At 31.0% G+C, this 12,428-nt stretch overlaps 1 protein-coding gene across 1 annotated transcript; it reads left to right on the forward strand.

The window, feature by feature from the left end:
• Positions 1-257: 257 nt before the first annotated feature.
• On the forward strand, positions 258-11,235 carry LOC132746479 (uncharacterized). Its single transcript, XM_060735654.1, has 7 exons — positions 258-576; positions 1,370-1,423; positions 5,477-5,659; positions 6,332-6,424; positions 9,381-9,539; positions 10,007-10,133; positions 10,775-11,235. The coding sequence occupies exons 1-7, from the start codon at positions 525-527 to the stop codon at positions 11,016-11,018; spliced, it is 912 nt and encodes a 303-aa protein (XP_060591637.1). The 5' UTR covers positions 258-524; the 3' UTR covers positions 11,019-11,235.
• Positions 11,236-12,428: the final 1,193 nt, after the last annotated feature.

Raw genomic sequence — 12,428 nt, forward strand, 5'->3', positions numbered from 1 at the left:
CCGCGCAGTCTGATTAGGATCCATGCTGTTCGCTTACAGACCCAATAACATGCGCAGGCTGGTCTGGATCCATGCTGGTCGCAAAACCCATTATGTTGGTTTTGTTGTGACACGGCTCATATGTATATTGAATATAGCTCAGATATGCTGTGTATTATGCTGCACATTTAAACGGTAACAAGTAATGACCAAGAAGAACATTAATTCAAATATATCAATATTATGTTGGTATTGTCATGACACGGCTCGTATCTCCTTATACAAATCGTTGTGTTTTGTTCGAACGTTTAAACGTCTTTATAATATGTGATAGTTCATGCGTGGAAATACCCATGATAGCAATTTTATTGATATTGGATAAAAATATTAAAATCGTGAATTCTGAAAGTTGAAATTGTGAATTTGTACAGATAAAATAGAAAATTAAGGAAGTTAAAATATCCAAAACATTCTCTTACGTTTTTCATTCGAACATCCGAATTCAAGTTGTTTAATAAGAACTTTGAGTTAACAAGTCAATAAACATGGAGGTTTCGGTTTATTTTACTGTAATAATGACATTTATTTCATTTTTGGGTAAGAATAATTTGTTTTACTTTTCCATGATTACATTCATTCGTAAACCATAGATAAATGCATTAAACAACATATATTATGTTTTTATTTTGTTAAACTTTGAAGCGTCAGACGGTTGTTATGAATCATATCTAACAATAAAACCTTAAATAATCTAGAAATGACAATAATTAGAGAAGAAGTGCAATTTTATTTTGTTTTCTAGTTATATGTTATAGTAGATGGAAAAGTAAAAATTTAAGAAACACAAAAGTAATTTAGTTTGAGGCGGAAGTACAAATTTAAATTACTTTTTTTAAAATCAAATGATAAATAACCGTCATTTCTTCACAGAATTCATATTTCCACGAAGTTCCTTCTTAAATGGGCATGGTAAATATAGGTAACTGCAGACATACTGCGAAAAATCATATTACAGCATCATTACATTCCTAATGATAATTAAATATTGCCTTGCTATTTTAAAAAGTATATAGCTTTTGAATTTTGCTATTCAAAACCAAACTACTTATAAGCGGTATAAACATTTGAAAATTCTGTCATTTTTCAGACTTATTCTTTATTTTATTTGTTTTATAGCTTGATATTTTATGTTGATCGTAAAATATGAATAACTTAATCACTTGTTAAATAAGACATATTTAACATATTTGCGTCGACATTATGTATTCAATTTTTATAAGTGGCCGTGGTAGTTTGAAATAATGCATGACGTGGCAAAATTTAAATGTTTTAATGGTACTTAAAAATATCATAAAGTTTTACAACATCGAAAATGTATTTTTTTATTTAGATAATGATGGACAGGTGAAAGCTGAGACTTGTTTAACAGAAGAACTGGCAAGCTGTAAGTGAATAGATAAAAACGGAAGCAATAAATTAAAAGTTTGTTTTTTTTGTTGTAAAAAAAAAACAACAAGTTTACCAAAACCAATTTCCTGTAAATCCCATAAAGACGGGTAGAAGGAACACTAATAGTGTATTTCATACACACTTTTCAATGTTAGAAGAACATTGACTATAATTATCCTTTGATGGACTGTCATTAAAACAAATATACACAACATGTTACCTATCAAATAAAATTAAAAGTGCTTCAGTTTGTTTTAGTTCGATTGTGTCGGAAGCCATAAGGTTATTGGAATCTGGAAAGTGTGAACCCTCAGAATCATAAATCACAAAAAACCCTCAATTAAGACCACCATCGGGACTGGACCAAAGTGGTCTTAATTGTGGGGTGGTCTTAATTGTGGATATTCTTATCATTGCTTACAAATGTTATGACCAGGGCCTATTTTACTCATTTTGTATGAACAAACAATATGTATCTTAACCTGCAGATACAATATAAAAGTCTGTTATAATGTTACATCAAATGGGAAGAATATATATTTCTGAAGAAATTTAATATCAAATTTTCTTTGTTCTGATTTCAATAGTAAATATTTTATGATATACATGATTCACATATCATATCAGACATTATTTCTTCACAAAACAAATGTGCATAAAGCAACATTAAACCACTATGAAATTAACATTCTCACCTTTTTTTATTAAATATCCCATAAATAACAGTTTTTGACACCTTGTGTAATCAAGTGTCATGCCTAAGAGCAATCAAGCAGATAATAAGAACATAACAACAACAACAACAACAACAACATTTATTCAGCATAAAGCAATATCTAACATCACTTCTAGCCTACATATTAACATCTGTAGTAGTTACACATGAAATATAAACACTACCATAAGACAAGAGAAAAGTCACAAATAAACAAGAACAGTAATTTAAGAGAGAAACTGTTTTGTTCAGTCAGAATTGGAATAAATTATTAAGTACAAAATGTAAAAAAGGAAAAATAAAATATATGAAATAATTTTTTTTTTTTTTTTTTTTTTTTTTTTCAAGAAAAACTAGATGAAAGCTGATAATTAGTTATTCAAGTTCTTTTCGAAGTTTATTTGCAAAGTATAAGTATTTCGAGAGATTTGCTATTTCTTTTTTATTTTTTGTCATCATCAAATGATCAAATTTATTTAAAGATGGCCATGTATAATAATTACGTCTCAGATATTTCTTTCTAATATTTGAGTATAATGGACAAGTTAATAGGAAGTGATATTCGTTTTCAACCACATTTAGATTACAAAATTGACATATTCTTTCACTTCTTATTACATTATTATACCTTCCTCGTTCAATTTCTAGGTTATGTGATGACAGACGAAACCTAGTTAGTGCTATTTTGAATTTTTTGTCTATCGAATAATTATCAAGATATGATTCAAGTTCAAATGAATGTTTAAATCTACTATAAGTTAGAAGTCTCTGTGAGTTATTAATTTCACTGTACCAAAACTGGGTGTATTGATCAAAAATTCTTTGTTTAATAGCATTTAATATATATTCCCGTATTGTGGATTGGTAAATGTCGCAACATTTGTAGCCACATTTTGTCCAGTAAAATTTTCATTTTGCATTTTGTTGATATCAAATATGAAATGTTCAGGAGAAGAAGTATGCAAACGTTTGTTTTGAATACTCACATCAGATACACATGACTGTCCGACACAATAACCTGTTTGTCCACTTTGTGCGTGTTGATCAATATCCCGTGTATTGTCCGTGTTCGTATCCGTGTAAAGTGGCGAGATAACCTTTCGTTTACCACGTTTATTTTTCTTTGTTGAGTCTTTTTGTGACAAATTATTCTTAGCAGGCATGTAGATAAAGTATTAGTATCTTTTCACCAACAAATTAATGAAAAAATTAATCCACTTTTTGCGAAATTTCCAGTTTTTACTCCGAAATATGGAGAGTTCAAATTTCATGTCTTGCCACTACATCACGTGACCGTATAACAACACATTTTAGATCTAGGAAGCTGTTGCTTTTAATATCAGTGGTCTCAGTAGTGAGGTCAAATAAAGAACAAAATAATGAATTGGGACTGAATTTGGTCGTCTTAAAAGTGGATAAGTGAGGTGGTCTTAATTCTGGACCATGTAACCATTGACATAAAGAACAGAAAATTCCGTTCTTTTAAAAACTGGTCTTAAAAGCGGGGTAGTCTTAAATCCGAGGTGGTCTTTAGTAGGGATTCTACTGTAAATGCAAATCGGTTTGATTGAGTCTGTACATGAAACACTCTCGAATCCGTTTCTGGAACCAACCAGTAATAAGCAATGAGTGTAATGTTTCTTGGTCACGGAAAAAAACGTCTTTCCCCTGACAGGTTAAACCCACGCGACCGGAAATCCTTATATTACTAGTTCGACGTGTTAACAACTCGGCCACTCTATGTTTTGGAATCAAAGTCATTAAATCAAGCTAAATAATTTTGATATTGGCATGATAACGCCAGCCAAACATGACTTGGCTGCGTCCTGTGAACGTTGCCCTTGTTGATCTTTGTGTCATTTTGTAAGTTCCCCTATTTGTTATATGATCTCTTTGTTTTGAACCATGTGTGGAAGAACTGTTTTTGCTAATGATGTCATGCAATTCTCGCCTAGGACTTCTGGTCGGGTGAACTCAAAATCAATACTAATGTATATTATCATGACTTACATGATGATACAAAGTAGAGCGGTATTTAAGGCACACGTGAAGCATTTTTGTCATATTTCACAAAAGCATCTAGGTAACAAATTTCTATAGTTTTTACATGCATATAAATCACAATTTCCTATAGTTTATACATTCCTATGGTTCACAAATTTCTATAGTTTAAACATTCCTATAGTTTACAAATTTCTACGTTTTATACATTCCTATGAATAATATATTTTTTTAGTTTCTACATTCCTATGGTTCACAAATTTCCATAGTTTATACATTTCTATGGTACACAAATTCCTTTAGTTTATACATTTCTATAGTTTATAAATTTATATGGTTTATACACTCCTAAAGTTTACAAATTTTTATGGTTTATACAATCCTATGGTTAATAAATTTCTATGGTTTATACATTCCTATGGTTCACAATTTTTTATAGTTTATACATGGCTACGGTTCCCAAATGTATATAGTTTATACATGCCTATAGTTCACAAATCCTTATAGTCTATACAGTCACATGGTTCACACATTTCTATAGTTTATACATTTCTATGGTTCACAAATTTCTATAGTTTATACATTCCTATGGTTAGTAATTTTTCTATTATAGTATATACATTCCTATGGTTCACAAATTTGTATAGTATAACCATGCATATGGTCCACAAATTTCTATAGTTCATACATGCCTATAGTTCATAAATCCCTATAGTATATACATTTATATAGTTACTCAATTTTCTATAGTTTATACATGCCTATGGTTCACAAATTTCTATAGTTTATAAATTCCTAAGGTTTATAAATTTCTATAGTTTATACATGCCTATAGTCCACAAATGTCTATAGTTTTACATGCCTTTAGTTTAATCCATGAAATTATTCACAAATTTCTGTTATTCATAAAATTATACAGTATATCAGGATTCTTAAATTACGTATGTGACCTGTACCGACGTCAAATTTAACCTTTATTTAACATCAATGTGCATCAGAATGACTTAAGATGAAAGTGTTATAAAAAATAAATACCGTATTTAAATGTGATCATATCTTGCATATTTAGTTTTAGTGTCGGACCATTTCATACAGTGTCTTGGAACGCTGTTTCCTACGAAGGAACGGGAAAATGTTTAATATTTATGGATCATGTATCATTACCCTTCAACTATGATGTTTGAAGGACATGACATATCTTGACAAACCGAAAATTACAGTATTAAATGCTCACGGACATTGTATTTGTACATTTATTTAAAAACTTTTATTTAAGGTTAATGTTAAGCATTGAAAGAACCTTTTACCTGAAAATATTCACATTTCTTACAGATTTCTTAGAGCCGTGTCATAAAAAGCTCTATGTAGAAAATGGAAGAGCTTGTTATTTCGGATACACATTTGCGTACGCAACAATTTCTTGTTCCTCTATGTATACATTTGATGCAAGCGTTACATTTATGTGCAGAAGCAACAGTTGGAAACCATCATCAACTGCATTGTGTTCATCAAATGGTAAACCATTATATATTGTATTAAATATATAATAATAACTTAATGTTTATACAATGTAACTTCTTTTGCTTTTAATTCAGCAAGCGGTTATCAATTAGATTGACATAATAAAGCTGAACTGATCGATTATGGTGAAGCTCTGACATCGACACTCCTGTTCGTTTCATTTCGTAAACAGTCTCATAACCACTGTGTTCGACTCCTAACAGAGACTTGTATTTTTTCTATCCACATATGTAGCTACAGTTAACGAGAGGATCCTGCCATCCCTAAATGAAATTAATAAAATATGTACGCTTCCAGTTCATTTTGTAATAAACATCAAGTAAAACACATCGATATACTAGTCTTCATGTACTTTTTAATCAGTATGTCACATTGTTTTAGTTCTGTTCTGGTCATTTTCATCAACGACCTAACTGAACATATGACTTGAGGACATCGTTTTTGTTATTTTTCAATAAATGCTATTATTTATATTGGCTAAAATACATAAAGTATCAATAACTAAAATGGTTCAGGGAGAAACTCTGACGTAGCGCATAACGACCAAAATGAAAATGATTGATATGGTATGTTTCTTGACGGATTTAGTTAAATAATAATGATTTGCAGTAGTGAACATTCATAAATAATTATCACAAAGGATAACTTATTGACTTTTCTTTACAGGATTTACCATGACTACACGGACTTCTACAACATCATTCACTACCAAACTTTTACCGACTGAGAGTTACTGGTTGTCTAGTGTCATAAGTCAAGGTTATTCTCATTTAGTTTATACAAAATATATTTTGATTCGATTGCGTAGTAGGCTATAAGCATAAAGACACACTCTAGAATGAATTTGTTCTTGGAATTAAACAGTACTAAGCAATGAGTGTAAGAGTTCTTGTTCAAGCAACCAACAGCTTGTCTTTGACGGGAGCTAGAAATCCTTCCAGAATTAGTCAATCAGTTAACCAAACACTCATGCCGCCACAAGTTTCATTTGTGACATAATAATATTGCTGCAAATTCATAGGATTAAATTACATCGAGGTCTATGTCAGCCAACAGCAGGTTTTATATACCAAATTGTTTGTCGTGATCTGTAGTTTCTAGAACGGATATTCGTTTTCTCTCTAAAACAATTCATTTAACTTATATTAAACATAATTAACAAGAACATTTGTAATTTGATTTTGGTTATTGAATGAATTACTGGTCAAAGCATACCGCACCTACTATTTATTAGTAGATGTAGTCTGCATGTTTTTCAGAATGACAATATTTTACGTCATATAAATAATTTTGAAACAACATGTTTTACAAAATAAATAAGTATGATTTGTTTAAAGGTAATAGCGAATTTGACCAGTATCAAAAACACTTCTATTTAATCAATACGTTAAAAGCCTTACTTTGTGAATTTAAATATTTAGTTATGTTTGGTAAAGTTTAAAAAAGTTGACTGAACAGTTGTCTAAAAAATTTGTTATTTGTATCTACATATATTACAAATCCAGACTAAAATAGACTAACAATTTCATGAATCGCATTAAACATAGGAATTGGTATTAGGTTTCTTGGTTATTTTTGACAATGTTGACGGTAATGATATTGCTGATGTAAAAATAGATGCTTGTAGATTTTTTATTTCTTGAATTTTGAAGGTCATTGCTTCAGACAAAATGGAATTTACACATGACCTTGATTTGGAAAGGAAATGAAATGCAAAATCTCTTTGACGTTTATTGCCCGTTTTGAAATGCAAGGTTTTAAACCCATGTTCAACTGTTCGCTGTATTGAAAAAAAAAATGAAAAGGATACACGAGACGCATCTTTTAGTGGCACTGTTCAAAAAATTCTCATACAATCGGTTGACTGATAAATAAGATTACATTGTCTCCGTACTCTCTTGCTCTCACTTCTTATGGTCTACCAAATAACATTTGTATCTTGATTATATGACAGCCTTGATAGCTTTTATATTCTTCTCAAAACAATGGTAACAAAACAACCGCAAACTTAATTATAAATGTTAATTCACTGCCTTAAAGCATCACGCCTCCAGATTGTTAATTTTCATACAAAATTTTGAAATGTTTTTAAAGGTGAAATAATGTAAGGTAAACAAATAATTTAAAAGTAATTTACATATTGCAATCGGCACTTACAATCCACGAGAATTACCAAAAAGTGGTCAACATATATATAAAAAGCCCTTACTGCGTTAGTAACGCAGTATGGATATGGTGATGAAATACTGTAAAATCAGTGTTAAACCGCACACAACATGTAAATATAACTTAAATATTGGATGATTCTATCTTTCTTTAAAAGTTTAATGTAGTTTTCTCAATATTGATTTTCCTGAAATATTTGGCTCATCTGGAGGCGTGCAGCTTTAAACAAAAGCTGCAGGTCGAACAGCACGCTCCAATATTCACAGAAGTACCTGGATAAAACAGAAATTCTTATAACATACAATATATGTCTTAAAGATTATAATTCAATAAAGTATCATATAAGAGTACAGTGACCTACAATTATTATTCTAATTCACATTTTAAGTTTCATGCGAATTCCTTTAGTGGTTGTGGAGATTTTTTAAACGAATTCTCTAAATTTATAAAGGGATAACACATTATCGAAATTCATGCTAGAGTTATTTGTTTTGGACAGTGACTTACAATTACAATCCAAAGAACATGTCGGAAGATTAAGAATGATTGTTTTTGCTTGATATGAAGCAAAGTGTTGCACCTTTACCAAGTGCTAGCCCGAGACCAAAGCAAATGCCGGAGTACAGGTGAAAAAAGTTCAAATTTCTTTTTGCATAATGGAGCGAAAAAGTATTTAAACATTTAGATAACCATGCAGGGTATTATCTATAAACAGCAAGACGTGTCATTGGAAACCAATTTAAGATATTTTATAATTTTCTCAATATAACTTTTTATTTAAATACACCACAGAGAGGTGAACGATGAATCCCGTTCGTATTACCCCACCCACTTCATATATGATGTTAAATAAATACAATAGTACATTTATACAGATATGACATCGTTTATTACTGCATATAATGTGTGGCTGTATTAAACGAGATCTGTTTAAGCAAAAATAAAATGATAAGCTAGACATAATAAATAAAGAATTTAATAATTTTGCTCATTTCGTTAAGATTAAACTATAAACATTAGAAACATGGCATTTAAGTTAAAATATATTGCATGAGTTAGTTGAATATAAGAAATTGCTTGTAAAATATCAATTATCTTTACAAAACCGAAAAGAGATATAAGCCAACTTGAATGTTTAGCAATTTGGCGGCCATCTTTGACGCCGTCATGAAAATCTTAGCTTTGCATCGGTGTTTGGCAGAGTGAACATCCATTCAAGAAACTACAGATTCGTTAGATCATCCTGGTGTAGATTTACATTTTTGTAAGAAACTATAACGGATTGGTTATTATATCGTATCGTGGAACTACATATTTCAATATAAAATGTGTCATATTTTTGATGCAGAATTATATTTTTAGGAAAGAAAAATGTCACATAATTTAGCACAATGCCTTGAATATTTATTTGACAAATGCTTTTTAATGTAATATTGATAGTTCATTATATCCATATCATTAATTGCTTAGATCTTTGATGTAGGTAAAAATGTGAAAGTGTAAGCTACTGTTTCAATAAATCACAATGAAATTTTGTACTGTTCTGTAGAGACGCCTTTCTTGACAACATATACCAAGATGTCACAGACACAAATATCACAAATATTCAGTTCTGTCAGAACAGAACCATCTTCTATAAAGCCATCAAAAACAACAACATCCAACCAGCTTTCAATGACTTCAACTGTAATTGCTACTTCAGTTCCAGGTACTTATTAATATTATGTCAATATGACATATTGATTGTCTTCCGTTTAACATGTTTTTATCGATTTACTAAGTTATGATAAAAATTATTTAATCCTGTTGAATTCGAATTGCTATTTATATTCTTATTATCAGTGATTATTTACTTACGACTATATGATTTAACGGTACAAAATTTAATTTCAAGCGCTTAAGATGTCATTCGTATAGAACATATGATTAGTATCTTTAATTACATACTAAGCACACATCAGTAATAATACCCGACATAAAAATAATACGAAAGTCAGCTTTCTTTACATACATTTTAAATCATTATTCTTAAATGTTTTTTTTTTCAAAATAATTTTATATTTAGATAAATTGAATATTACTCATGGTTTATAATTGGAAATAAAAATAACTTGCATGTCATGATATTATGTTCTACCTTACAATGTTAAATTATAATAATACTTATTTACTAAGTCACTGGAGGAACAATCTTGGATGCCGGAAATAGAAGACCTGTATACACATGGTACATTGTAGGAGCAACTGTAGTCGGCATTTTAGGCATTTTACTTGTTGTTGCTATAGTTATAATTGTACGCCTGTGAGTTTGTTTTTCTATTCTCTAAAATTAAATTGTATGAAATGTTTATTTCAAAATGTTTTTGGGAGTTCTATAAATGTGTGAAAAATTGTCTACTCAACATATTTATTGAAACTCTTTTAGGACGCATATTAAGATCAAGAACAAATCCTGTATATAGGAGTCAAAATTGCTTGACATCTGTTATTGAACTTCAATATCTATTATTAAATCAAACACACATTTTGACTTTGAGTTGACCACAGTAATAACGGTTATTATAATGCCTCCACCATTTGTAGTACTAACAAATTATTCTATTTAATAATTTAAATAATTAAAATTCAATAATTTGTAGCTGAGTGGTTGCTTTTAAGCTTGAGGCATTAGAATTGCAGCCATTGTTTATCCCTACGTGAACGTTAGAAGCGACTAAATGGGTTCAAGTTATTGGAGTCTGCATCTCTTAGCTCCAGCATATGAGGTGTTTTTGAGCCCTAGTGTTGCTTTAGTTGCTTTAAGTTTGTAGCACACGAGGTTAGCCAAAATTAGTATATCTGTTTCGGCGCCATATGTCCTAAATTGTGTTAGTGCGCCGTAAAACCAAACAAAACAAATGAAGAATGATCTTTAATTGATACATGCATTTTTTATCGTCACAGAAGAAGAAAACTTGCCATGAACGAAACACCTGATTGTGATGGTGATACTTCTCAACAAGTTCCAGAGTATACTGAGCTTAACATTTCACAAGCAAACTCTAATCCTTACTCGGCATTAAGTAAGACCAATCACAGATTTGTCCGTGACAGAACCGTTACAGACAACAATGATTCAACGTACTTAACGCCATGCACCATTACAAATCCGGATGTGTCTCAAGAATATATAAATATTGATGCTTAGGTTACTATTGTGAAGTTTGAAACTTTCATATCTTTTAATTAAAGAACATTTCGTACTGTATCACACAAAGTTTCATTTTGATTCGTACCTGTGCATCAAAAGACATTGATAAAAATATATCCTTTAATAGAATAGAAAAATAACGTGTCCTCTATGAAGAATTGGAAATTTTTGAATAACTTAATTATGCAACTGAAAAATAAAAATTTGCATCTCGCCACATGTTGTTTTTTAAATGAAAAATAAAAGAATAAAGATCAACAAGGCAAAGGCAACGTTCACAGGACGCTGCCCCCCCCCCCCCGACACTCTCAAGTAGGGCACCCAGAAGGCACCAAACAAAAACCTGGAGTTGGCAAAAGGGTGAAAGGAGATGGACATGTAATGTGAAATAATATAAACTAAAACGGGCCCATATGGGAATTAAAAGGATAAGGGCTGTAAGGGTGAAAAAGTGGGGTTAGGGTGCATTTTTCCATTAGATGACCCAGTTTTATTTTATTTATTTGAAAGAATAAATAAATATTAAATAAATGAAGCCAGTTAGTCGGAATATTGTCCAAAACATATGTTTTGAAATCCGTTTTAATTAGATCCCACGATGACAGGATTTGCCATGTATACATGTGCAATTTTAATTCATGCGAGTCCAAAGCTGTGAACGTCCCGGTGTTTACATTAGAATGACATTATATTAAATGTAACCTAACATTTCTTATCGACAGTTTGACCTATCGAAAGAACATAATGCATACATTATTGACATGTATTATGAACGTGGTCAGTGAGGGATTCATCCCTGAAGGGTGGTCACGTAATCGGTAGGAGTTTGGGTGTGTGTTTTTCCCGCCTAGCTAAAAGTATAAGAAAATATCATGAATCGTATTTTGAATAATCTGTAATTTGTTATGATTTAAAATGTTTATTAGTGTTTTTTTCTAGTGATTTTTTTAATGGAAGTATCGAAAAAGTCAAACAATCGTAAACGAAATCGGGGAAGAGGCGATGACCATTTGCGGACTTAGCCTAAGCGTAAGTGACACTTTGTATTCAGTCAATTATATTCTCTTTGAAGGTGTCACGTTAAATGACAGTGTATTCCTGGCAGAATCTGATAGTATGCAATAATTAGACAGGCGGATAATCCGGTGGATGTAAATGATTACTTCACACATAGCGTTATCCTTCCCTCCAGTACAGTTATAGCGAATCATGGCTTGTTATATTTTTCTGGTCCTTCGGGATCATTGATGCCAGCACTATTGAGTGTTGAGAATTGAGTACCGCTCAAGCCGGTGCTAGGGGGCGTGAGGGATGTTGCACGCATTCATTATCCCTCATGTACAGACTCAATCAAACCGAGTCTGCAATTCTCATGAAATTTTGTTTTGATTATTGCTTTCGAGGGAT

Source organism: Ruditapes philippinarum, unplaced genomic scaffold (assembly GCF_026571515.1).
Source record: "Ruditapes philippinarum isolate M1 unplaced genomic scaffold, ASM2657151v2 ctg9140_1_1_1_1, whole genome shotgun sequence".
In the NCBI taxonomy this organism is placed as follows: Eukaryota; Metazoa; Mollusca; class Bivalvia; order Venerida; family Veneridae; genus Ruditapes; species Ruditapes philippinarum.

What these genes read in the sequence shown, in the direction of transcription:
- LOC132746479 (XM_060735654.1), top strand. Translation starts at nt 525, where the DNA reads ATGGAGGTTTCGGTTTATTTTACTGTAATAATGACATTTATTTCATTT. An exon ending in GTCTAGTGTCATAAGTCAAG is followed by an intron (nt 6,425 to 9,380) that starts GTTATTCTCATT and finishes ACTGTTCTGTAG; the next exon opens with AGACGCCTTTCTTGACAACA. An exon ending in ATAGTTATAATTGTACGCCT is followed by an intron (nt 10,134 to 10,774) that starts GTGAGTTTGTTT and finishes TTATCGTCACAG; the next exon opens with AAGAAGAAAACTTGCCATGA.